This window comes from Apteryx mantelli, chromosome 21, assembly GCF_036417845.1.
Source record: "Apteryx mantelli isolate bAptMan1 chromosome 21, bAptMan1.hap1, whole genome shotgun sequence".
NCBI lineage: Eukaryota > Metazoa > Chordata > Aves > Apterygiformes > Apterygidae > Apteryx > Apteryx mantelli.
Window position 1 is genome coordinate 9107278 of NC_089998.1, and position 11860 is coordinate 9119137.

General features: G+C 43.8%; 1 protein-coding gene across 1 annotated transcript; it reads right to left on the reverse strand.

Annotated features, from left to right (window-relative positions):
• Positions 1–1615: 1615 nt before the first annotated feature.
• On the reverse strand, positions 1616–6333 carry TLR4 (toll like receptor 4). The gene is made up of 3 exons (XM_013961606.2): positions 6211–6333; positions 5235–5401; positions 1616–3875 (listed from the first exon to the last, which is right to left on the reverse strand). The coding sequence occupies exons 1-3, from the start codon at positions 6331–6333 to the stop codon at positions 1616–1618; spliced, it is 2550 nt and encodes an 849-aa protein (XP_013817060.2).
• Positions 6334–11860: the final 5527 nt, after the last annotated feature.

The window sequence follows — 11860 nt, forward strand, 5'->3', positions numbered from 1 at the left end:
CTTTAGCTAATGCAAACTCTTCTCCTCTTTCTCTCCTTGCTGTAAAATGTTGAACACATTCTTGGTCAAACAAAAACAAAACTCTCCTGCCCAGAGACTGACCTGTTTGATGTAACAGCTGAACCCTGGGAAATGCTGACTGCACACATTCCGATGTCCACCAGGACCAGAGGCTGACACAGGCTGATGGGCAAGAGAAGAGGGGCTCTGAGCCTCATTGCTAGGCCTGAACTCATATAAAGCCCATTTCATCCCATGGGCTGGTGGTCCTATAAGCACCTTCCCGTAGTGAGCTGACCCATACATTCAGGCTGGCCCACAGAGTGAAAAAGTTTATTCTAGAGCTGGCTGTCTATAAATGTCAAAATGCCTTGCCCAGATTCAATCTTGCTTATATAAGGCAGTTCCACACAGTATACCCAGAAACATGTGAAAAGGAAGAGCAGCTGAAGCAAAGAAATAGCTTCATTTTAGAGGTGCTGAGCAATGGGCACAAAATGAAACACAGGAAGTTCCATCTGAATATGAGGAAAAACTTCTTTACTGTGAGGGTGACAGAGCACTGGAACAGGTTGCCCAGAGAGGTTGTGGAGTCTCCTTCTCTGGAGATATTCAAAACCCGCCTGGACGCGATCCTGTGCAACGTGCTCTAGGTGACCCTGCTTGAGCAGGGGGGTTGGACTAGATGATCTCCAGAGGTCCCTTCCAACCTCAACCACGCCGTGATTCTGTGATTTCTGCGGCTTCTTCTGGTACCACTAATTTTTGAATTACACCAGAAGATCTCAAACCACTCCCCCAGCTGCTACATGATCTGGATATAAATAAAATTTCCTGGTCAGGGAAATATTTGGGGGTTTCAATATTTGGTCTTGGTCTAAATCAAACTGAAATAAACATTTTGGGGAAATTTCCTACCAACCGCAACCTTCCCACACACTGATGACATAACTGCTCAGCTTCACTGAGTAGCTGACAGATAGTCTGTGGCTGTAGGGCAACCCGTTTCCCTCAGCAGGGTTTTCCCCCTGAGTCATGATTCCTGAGGAGATTGGCCAAAGACTTTCAGGATCCAAATCCTGTTTCTGTTCCCACCATTTTTTAGAGCCAAGAATCCTATACCTTCTCTTTCCCTGGGCGATCCTGGGATCCACTTAAAGCAACACACCAAGCTCCACTTTGGAGTTCCAAGCTCCGAAGCAACATATCAAGCTTCACTGAGTAAATGGTCCCAGGATCTAAACCAACTTTCAGAGGCAGATAACTGAGAATAAGAGAGCGGTCCATCCATTTTCACATCTGTTCACTGACCACCAGACCTGTGTGGATTGCTAGACCACCTTCTGTTGAGGCAGTTACACACAAAGATGGAGCTCAGGCTGGCTTCCACACGTGCAGCTCTTTTAGCTGTAGTGACTCTTTAGCTTGCAAGTTCCTTTGAGGAAGGGCAAACAGCAAGGCAAATGTTTCTGTAATGCTTTTACAGTGCCCTCATCCACTTCCTCCAGCTCCACCTCTGAACAACCACTGAAGAACTTCTGAGCACCAGCCATCAGCCAAGGCCAGGATGGCTGAGAGGAACAGGAGACAGGACAAAAGCGATGTTACCTTGTCTTTACATGAGCTTTACCTCCTCATGATTCCTTTTTTTTCCTTCTAGTAAGGCTCCTGTCAGCTGTCTCCAGAAGATATGCCTGCTTATTTCCCTGTTTTTCCACTCCAGATAGGTATTCCTCCTCAAGTATCGGGATAGTCCCAGCTTCTGCCTCAGCAAGGCCTTATCCACATCTTCCAGTACAATCATGATGATTCCAGCCCTCCCTTGAACAAGCTGCCAGGACTGGGCAATGTCAAACTCAAAGCTACACCACTTGCTCTCCAGAAAGTTAGTAGAAATGACTGCAATGACATTTCTGCTACTCAAGAAACCTTCTTGGATGATATTAGTGACAATGGGTACCCCTGGTAAGAAATCCCTGTAGTAAAGACAAAGCTGGAAGGGAGGTTTTCCTCCTTCTAAGGGCTCCACCAGCTCTTTTATCACCCATTCTTGGTCTTTGCTGGAGTGGATAATGAATGCGTCATAGGTGTCCCCCCTTTCAGCAGAGTGCTTACATCCACTGAGCAGCACCAATGAGTAATATAGCTGGAAGTAGTACTTGTAAATCAGGAATAGGGACACAGCTGCAGCGAGCAACACACTCACTGAGAATGCCACTGTGCTTGTTTTGACCTGGCAGGAGGACAGATCGAAGCTAGACAGACTCACATTCTTCACATATTCAGGGATGTGGCACATCATCAGCTCCTTGTTCTGCAGTAGCTCCTGATTTTCCTTGACCCACTTCAGAAAGTTCAGGTGTGTGCAAGAGCAATCAAACAGGTTGTGAGAGAGGTCTAACAAGACCAGACTATCAGACACACTTTCCAGGTCTGAATCCAACAGGACAGTCAGCTGGTTGTGGCTGAAATCCAGGACTGTGAGGGCTTGGAGAGGCTTGTAGACTAAAGGATCAAAGCTCAGCAGCTTATTGTTGCTGATGTTTAGCTCTTTTAGCTCAGAGAGAGCAGCAAATGTAATTTGATCCACCTGTAGCAATTTGCAACTTGAAATATCCAAGGTGTGGAGGCGAGTTAGGTTTTTTAAGTTGTTGGCCAGTTTGTTGTTCTCAAAGGAGTTGCCTGCCATCTTAAGCACTTGCAAGGAGTGTAAGCCACAAAATGTACACTGGGATTTAACATGAGTTTTGGTATAGGAAATATCAAGGTAAATGAGTTTCTGAAGGGAGAGAAAGACAGGGTAGGAGCCAGGACCAAATAACTTCGTGTGCTGAAAGTCCAAGGTTAACAAATTCTTCATGTTAGTGAAGTCTCCAGTGACGCTGATGTCAGAATTGAAGCTTAGGTTCAAATATTTTAAATTTGGAGACCCAAGAAAAAGAGGAGAACAGCATCTGGTGAAGGACAGCCGATTCTCACTCAAATCCATGACCTCCAGGTTAGATAGATGCTCAAATTTCTGCCGGAAGCTATTGAGGTATTTGCTCTTGGTAATACGAAGCATTCTAAGCTCCTTAAAAAGAGACAGCTTCACGGCAGGCACTTCCCTAAACTTGCATTTCTTGCACTCCAGGTGTTTGACTTGAGACAACATAGGAACCTTTGACACCTCTTCTAGTTGGAGGTTCACCAACCGAATACTGGAGACGTTGCCTATGCAGTCAAAAAGAGTGTCTGTGTTATTCTCAAATTGCCTGAAACAGATCAAGACAAACTCCTGCATCTGTACCTGGCACAGTCCACTCAAGAGTCCACTCTGAAAGTCCACCAGTCTCTGACGGTCTCTGAATTCTCCAACTATTAGTCGGTTGACCTGTAAACCAGTCAGACCTTGAAGGCAAGTATGCATCACATTGAAGTTCTCAAAAGAGGACCTTAAAGCCAGCTCACCAAGGTGAATTTTTGCAAAGGACCCTGGCTGGATGTATTTGATATCATTCAAAGAAAGCACCAATGTGAGGTTGAACCTGTTTGCTTCCCTCAGAGCATCAAGGTCTCCTCTGGAGATATATGTGATCTTATTGGAGAGCAAGCTCAGGTGCCTGAGAGAGGTCAGATTGGCAAAATACTTGGGAAGCTTCAATGAAGCAATGTTATTGTGGCCCACATTCAACTCCTGCAGGGTATGCAAGTGTCCAATGGGCAGGTCAGTCAGAGAGGATATGTTATTTTCCACCAACACAAGTCTACGCAGAGAGGTTAAGCCATAGAAAGCTGCTGGCCCCAGGTACTTGAAGTTATTGGCGGTTAGAATTAAGGTGGAAAGGTTATAAAGATCCTTAAAAGAGTTATCTTCAATTGTATGGATGTGGCACCTGTTGGACAGGAAAAGAGAATAAATGTGCATGAAACACTGTCCTTTTCAATATATATTCACAGACACTATTGTACTAAGCACTAAAGAATTGTTCTCAGGCTCCAGCTCATTCTGGTGGTACATTTGGCTCTAGTGCACTGGGCAGAGCAGAGCCGGTCCTCCTGAACCCAGCACCTCCCTCGCAAGACTGGATCTACAAGTGAACATTGTGATTTCCCAGGAGAAGGCAGAATTAACCTGCCACACAAAAGGCACCTTTGCATATCAGGACACCTTCTCTCACCTCCTCCTCCCTCCCTGCGTCTGGAGTTCAACTACAAAGCAAGAGACCTTGGGCCATGGCAAAGGTCAAGACACATGCAGGCAGCAGGACAGAAGACAAAATAGGCGAAAGTCATACTGTGATGCCTATCATTGATGGCAGAGCCAACCAAATACAGCACTCCCTTACACCTTGCATTCTTGCAGCCTTCAGACTGTCACTTCAGCAACATCTAGGCCATCACCCTGGCACCAGTGTGCTGCAGCAGTGGCAAAGCTCACAACTCAGTCTGCAGTTTTGCTGTTGATATCTAAGTGGGGACATCCTCAGGCCACGTTGGCTGTAAAGGAGAACAGGGGGAGGAAAAAACAGAGGTGGCCACCTAAAGATTGTTTTATGTGGGAAGAGCCAAATTTTCAGAGCCAAACCTATTCTGGAAGGAACACAAGCAAAATTAGCTTTACAAGCCAGCCGGTGCCTTACAGCAAATCTGCTCTGCCACTCAACCACTTCACAGCTGTAACTGTCATGGGGCTGAGTGACATTATTCAGTGAAACAGTTTACCCAGAGAAACTGTTGTCTCAAGTCAATGGAAATTATACATCAATTCAAATTTGCTAATAAGCTTCCCCCATCTCCTCCCCCAGATACGGGAAGAGAAGGGAAAAAGAAAATGTTGATATTTTAGAACAACCTTTTAGAAAATGAACGTACCTAGATTTTTCTTTTTTTTTTTAACTGAGAAAAGAAAAACAGCCCACCTAAAATGTTCCATTTCGGAGTTTTTGGAACAGTGAAAAGTCTGACATTTTTCTTGTTTGGAGAGAAGTAAAGGATCTTCCTCCTCCTTCTTCCACCCCAACCCACAAGGTCAGACCAACAGGCCCCGCTCTGCACAGAATGCCTGCACCCAATAACTGGACTAAAAGCGGCACATCACTTGACCATGGGCCTGTGCAGAGAGACAGACACAGGGATAAAGTCAATAGCAAGAAAATGAACAGCAAAGACCAACAAAAACCCAAGATAAGCAACCACGAAGGTCCAGCTGGTGAAGCCAGATTAACCAGTATCCATATAAAAGGGCTCATTACCTTGTAAGATCCAGAAGCTGCAGTTCACAGACTGAGGAAAAATAGTTTGAGCTCAGTGATTTCAAGTGGCTAAAACTGAGATCCAGGTTCTGGGTGGTATTTGGGATTTGAGTGGGAACTCCAGAGAAATTCAGTCCCATGCATCTGAAAGTTATATTAGGGACAACCTGTAACAGTGACAGATCCGATCACAGTCAATACCTGCACTTTACAAGCAGTCAGAAAACTGCACTATCAGGGAAGTGGGGAGCAGAATGAGTAACCTTGTAGCTCTTTTTTAAATAAGCTGCTCTGAGCTTCAGGAAACAATTTCAGGTATCCTAAGCATCTCCCCCACTTTAATAGAACCAGTCCTATTCCCTGGGAAAAGCTACATTTCTTGCTGATTGAGGCAGGTACAAAACCACAGGACTATGTTCCTTGAGGCTATGGATGAACTGGCAGCAACCTTCGAGAGAGCCAGAAAAACAAACACACAGGATGCCTGGGGTGTCCCGGATCAGCTCTCAGCTCTACTACATTGCAGACAAGCAGGTAGTTCTAACAGAAATTATTCTGTAAGTAATGGGTATCTTCAAAAGTTTGCAAAAGGCAGTTGATCAGTGCCAAGTACTTGGGGTACTGACGAAACCACTCTACAGTACAAATCAGGCTAAAATACTGTACTTGGCAGAAATAATAGATAGGGTTTGGATTTCTTCCTGAAGGGAAACATAATCCATTAGCTTAACTGTACTGTAGAAACTTCAGAGGTACAGAAAGCCAACAAGAAGAAATGGTTCATGTTGCTGGTACTGATTCTCAGATGCTTTTGAGACCAACATTCACTTCAAATATCAATAGCCTTGGTAACATCCTTGGAGAAAACATGAGACAAGCTAACACTCTGCAGATTTGATGCACAAATCTCCCAAGCAGAGGGAAAAGTTACTGCAGTGAAACAGAAGGATTTTGTGCTCTTTTAGAGATCACATACCTCCAAACAGGGATCAAGGATGCAGCCTGCCAGCTGTGACAGAAAAAACGTCAGCCCCAGCAGCACCACGAGTGTCCACAGGGGAAAAGCTCCTCTCCTGGGCATCTTCAGGAGTCCAAGCATTCAGGGAAAAGAACCATGGGTATAACTTAAAGACATGGAGCAAGAGAAATGCTGAGTGCTTCACCACTCCTGCTTCTCACTGCTTCTCACTGAGAGTTGCATCAGAACCGTCAGGGAAGTGAAATTAGTAGCTGCCTAGTTTCTAGGCATGCTCTGAATGAATTGTTCTTATTGAAGCTATGTGTTTAAAAAAACAGAAAAAAAAAGGAAGTAATGAAAGGTATAGTTTGGACTAGAAATTAAAGAGGAATATGAGTTGTATCAGTGTGTCACTTGACTCGATTGCCTCAGATTAGCTCATGGCAAACTGGCTAAATACGGAAACTTCTGTGAAATTCTGAGTCCAAATTCAGCAAGGTCATTTTTCACATCACATAATTTGAATGTACTGTGAGAGCGACTGACTCTCTGCATTAGTCCCCCTGCCATTCTCTCAGATATACCACGCTGGCAAGTAGTGGGGAAGCGCTAAGGTTGGGCAGATGTTTTCTTGAGCCAGGTAATAACAGCATTATTTGTGGCCAAGTTCTTACAAACATGCATCTAGGATTTATCCATCTGGCTGCGCGTCAGCTTTGAAATTATTTCCGTAACAAGCAGGAAGCTGCACATGGCAGTGCACAAGTGGCAAACAGGGGCAGGAGATTCATGGATCAGAGCCACAGGTGCTGGCTTATCCTGCACGGCAGTAAAAACCCACATCAGCTGTGCACACCGGGCCTTGTGCCCCTCTGTGTCCTCCCCCTGGCTGGGGGGCTGTCAAGGAGAGCATGCCGGAAGAGGCACGAACACCCCAGCTGGGATTAGAGCTGCTGTGTGCCCTGGCTGTGCCTGAATCTGTGTTTAAAGCTTTGCTACATGAGTTTGCAGAGGTCCGTCTCTGCACCTTCCTTAATACACAGTGTAGACACAGCTATTGTTTCTGGAAGAGGCTTTGTAAAAACCCAGAGTTGGTGATATCCCTTTAAATAGGCTGTGAGCCCTCTAATAAAGTTCCCTGCCTTTTTTTATCTTGATAAATGGTAGTACTTCCATCTTTCAGTGGATAACTAAGCAGTGTTAGTGGGGATCCAGCTGTAGGATTGCCAAATGTTATTAACACACGTAGATAGAAGACATGCAAAAATAGGACATGAGGATGAGATACTAGTTGAGAATAAGATGGAATATGGAGTGACTACTTATGAAAGTCGTAAAATTGATATAAAATATAAGCTGCAATACCAGGCTTACAAAGAAAAGTTTAAAATACCTGGGGAAGAGTGGACTTCTTTAGTGGATCAGTAGAGGGCCATTTAGAGTATGGGAAAACCTAAAATAACAGATGATCTCCGTGATGAAAAAAACGTGACAGCACAATGGGAGCTAAAACTGACACCCTGATGTACAGTCAGGCAGCACCCATTAAACCAGCAGACAAAAACTTTGTCAAAATTGGGCAAGTTCTGCAAAAAAACCTTTCTGAAAAGACGCTAGTGATTGCAGGTATTTGCTTTTACAGATGGAATCAAAAGTGAAAGGAAACAATTGCTGACTGCTTCTGTGTCTGGATTAAGGAAATTGGCAGAGCATCGTGTCTGCAGAGAGGACAAATGAATGTGTCCTTTAGTATTCAATATGCAGAATGAAGCAATCCACATTTAATTTTTATCTAAAGCTGAGATGAGCCTGAAGTATGCACTAGAAATTACCATTTCAATGAAGACTCACTGAAGATGCTGGAGAGTTTGGGAGGATCACAAAATCCATCCAACAGCCATGCTTAGGGGTCAAGTGGAAAGTATGACTTGAAGGACATTCAAAGAATATGCTGCTTCTATCATAGGGGACAATTTCACAATGTACATCATCACTGGTTCAAGGACAAATCATATACAAACTGCAAGGGATGGAGCACAAGCAGAAAACACGCAAGCTAACAAATCAAACCCAGCCACCAGTTTAGAAAGTCAATGCCAGTTAACTTCATATTCTTCAGCTTGCATATAACAATGTGCAATGACTGGAGAGAGCCATAATGTCTCTATAATTGCTTCCTTCAGTTCACAAGAAACAAAAGTATTATTTGGAATCCTTTAAAGTGACAAGAATAACATCTAAAATGACACATGATTCACTGTGCTGGCAATTTACTGGTGGGATCATTAAAGATCTCTTAGAAATGAGATGTTACAGAAAATCTCAATGTTTCTAAAAACACCTGTCTGGGAAAGCTTTGCTCTCGTGAACAATATTATAATATAAGTAACCCAACAGCAAACAGCATGTACTCAGCCTCTGCGATCCGAAGCAAAGTAATCAGGAATTACCTGGCATAGGATGGTCACAATGTAGACAGACTGACAAAGCATCTAGTGTTTTCTTATACAAAAAACAATAATTATGAACTCTGTTTGAAAACAAAACTTTGCAAAACTCTTGGATGATATAACTGGTAATACCTTCCAGGCATTCATTAAGGGAACTTGAAAGTATATGAACAGTATATGAATTCTTAACATCTGCAAAGCGACCCAGTAATTGCAAAGGAGGCAAAGAAAGCAAGAGGACCTCAGCATCTCTAGGACCCTGTAATGTGAGGTTATCTGGGGCAAATGGAGTTGCCCTAACATGTCAGTGATGTAAATAAATAGGCCTGTTGTAACTACGGTGATTTGAAGGCCACAGCTAACCCAATATCACATGCAGATCAACTGCTATTGCCCAGAACTTCCAAAAGTACTTGAGAAGCTCAGGCAAACAATCACGCTACACCAGACAACCAAGCATTGCTCTCAGATGAGTTGCAGCACTGGCCATGTGTGCCTTCCTAGCTCGCACAATATCTGCCAGCACAACTTGGCGTAACAGTCACTTGTGGTGAATTAAGTTTAAATTGCTTTGTGTTGCAGCTAGGTTCTAGGCTCAGAACGCGTAGCCAGCTAGCAAGTCCTCAGGGTTCAGCTGATGCACAGTCACTTATGCTCAACAAGTCAGTCACCTGCCCAAGTCTCAAAGGTTGTCTGAGTGGATAGACAAAGAAAAAGGAAATGTCTCAAAAATTCAGCAGGATGTTGAATTTTCCCAGCCATTCTGCTGGGAAAGACAATTTATATAAATCACAAGGAAAAATGAAAAAAAAAAAATCAAAGATGACTCTGATATCCTTTTGCTTCAAAGATACCACAAACACATTGCTTCCTGGGAATGGTTAGGCACCACCTCGTACAGCAACTGTATGGTATCCCCTGACTGGCCTGATAGACACTGGTTAGAGATGGCCCTAATCCACACACTGAACTGAGGCTGGCAAGGAAGCCAAGAAACTAATATCATCGGAAAGAGTCCTTATTACAGTGTCTTGGTGCATATAACATTTGCTTGTGCTGCTTCCCCATATGAAACAGGTGTAGTAATTTCACACTTGATCAGCCTGAAAGACCTATTGCCTTTGGTTTGGGGTCTTGTATCTTTGAAGAACAGAACCATGTTCAGACTGAGAGAGAAACTCTGCAGTTAGTTGGGGGTGCTAGACAGCTTCACTGCTGTCTGTCTGAGCAATGATTGACTCTAGTTACAGATCATTTAACCGCTAGTTTCAAAGCAAGGAGTGCCAGCAATGCAGATTGCTTGTCATGCCTGTGATTGTAAGTGACAGGTAAGGACATGGAGGTGGGAGCGGAGACAATCTCTACATGCTATATGGCACAGACCAAGTGCCACCCAAATGGTGCCACCCAAAACAAAACACAGTCCAGCATACCTAAGGTGTTTCCCATTGCAGTAAAGGACAGATATTGGTGTACACAGGGGAAAGAAACAAAACCAAAAACTAATGTCCAAGTCAGTTTGATCAAAAGCAGTCTACATCAGAGTAGGTAATGTGTGTCATCAGATGGGATATTCCCCAAAGCCAAGGTCACATGAATACCCCAGAACCATGCAAAAGCTATTAGGGAAGAACTGTGTCAGGTAACCAGGGACAAATACACGACTAGAAGAAGTGATTAATCAGTGTCAAGATAGTCACTATCTGTGGCAGTTACTCCATATGGACTATGTCAGGTCAGTTAGGAGCCCTATATTTTACTGCAGTTGATGTTTAATCTGAATGGTTGGGAGGATTTCACACAGATGGTGGAAGCATCCAGACTCGCTTGCCAAGCATTCATGGACAGTGAGTGAGGATGGATCTCCCTTCACTCCTGGAGAGAGGCTGGCTGGTACCGAAGATGCCTAGCAATGCCGTGCCATTCTGTCACGGATGAATCGCTGTCGCACCTCAGCTGTCCACTAAGCTGGGGATGCAGTGCTGCCGTTGATGAAAAGATGTTCACAGTGCCTTACCATGAATTGCACTGTGTTCGGAAGGGGTGTAATTGCCTTTTGCAGCCCTGAGGAGGGTGGATTTCTCTGTTCAGACCGATGCTAGCTTTTGCTATTCAAGCAACAATACCACTCATTTTCCTTTTCTTCCTCCCTCCATTACGTCCTTATTATGGTATCTCATAACCTAATTTGCATATGTTTTGTATTACTGTGGCTTTGCTCTATCCTACTTATTCCACCTTCTTTCCCCCAGTTCTCTTGATAATAATGAGTCTGCTGTAGGGCAAGGATTTATTCAGACTATCAAACAAGAAATGTGTGTAGGACCTGGAGGACTGCAGATCACAGACTTTCTATGGAACTGCATGGCAGGAGTGCTACCCAGGCCACTGCAAACCGGACACAAGATAGGTTGCTTTTGGGATTCAGGGCCACCACTGAAGTATGGTTAAACACTAAGTCCCTACTGCATAGCTCCTACACTCTGGAAAAGGTTGGAACAAGAGACAGCTGTAATGAACTGTGGTCACTTAGAAAGATTATAGAACCTTGTTTTAAGGGAAAACACATCAGTCAGTTCTCAAACATAAATTCAAAAAGTTGTGTAATGGACCTGCTTGCTGCAAGTACTGAGAGCATTGCCACAGGCCATGACCAATACTAAGACTCTTGAGCCTCATATTTATGGTCTCACTACCATGACTTGTCATTACATGACAGGAAGATGTTGCAACAACTGCCACAGAAAGTGCAGAGACAGGTCCTGCAAGTTGTGGTGAAATTCTTGTACATGTTACCCAGAGAGAAAATGTAAACCATCTCTTGGGCTTAGTTCATAACATGTTTTATACCTCAGCTGTTGGACATTAATATTTTCATGCCATTTTACCCTACCAGGAGCGGAACATAGAGTATTAGTCATCCACACAGTTGAGAGCCCAGTTCCACTGCTTACAAAGCAGTAACTTCCAAAATACTGGTCGAGCAAAATCCATATATTTGTATGCATTTACAGAAACCATTTTTTGGAATCTAGCAGAGCCTGTGTGGCTATTATGTGTTATGTAGACAGCAAAGACTTGTATACATATAGAGCAAAACCTGAAGCCAGTGTTTAGCTGATAAAGGGAAACTTACTGAAACAGTTATCCTCCTTCGCTCAGTTCAGTTCTGTTTGCATGTAAGAAAATATTAGGTCATCTCCTTTTACCCTTCAAGT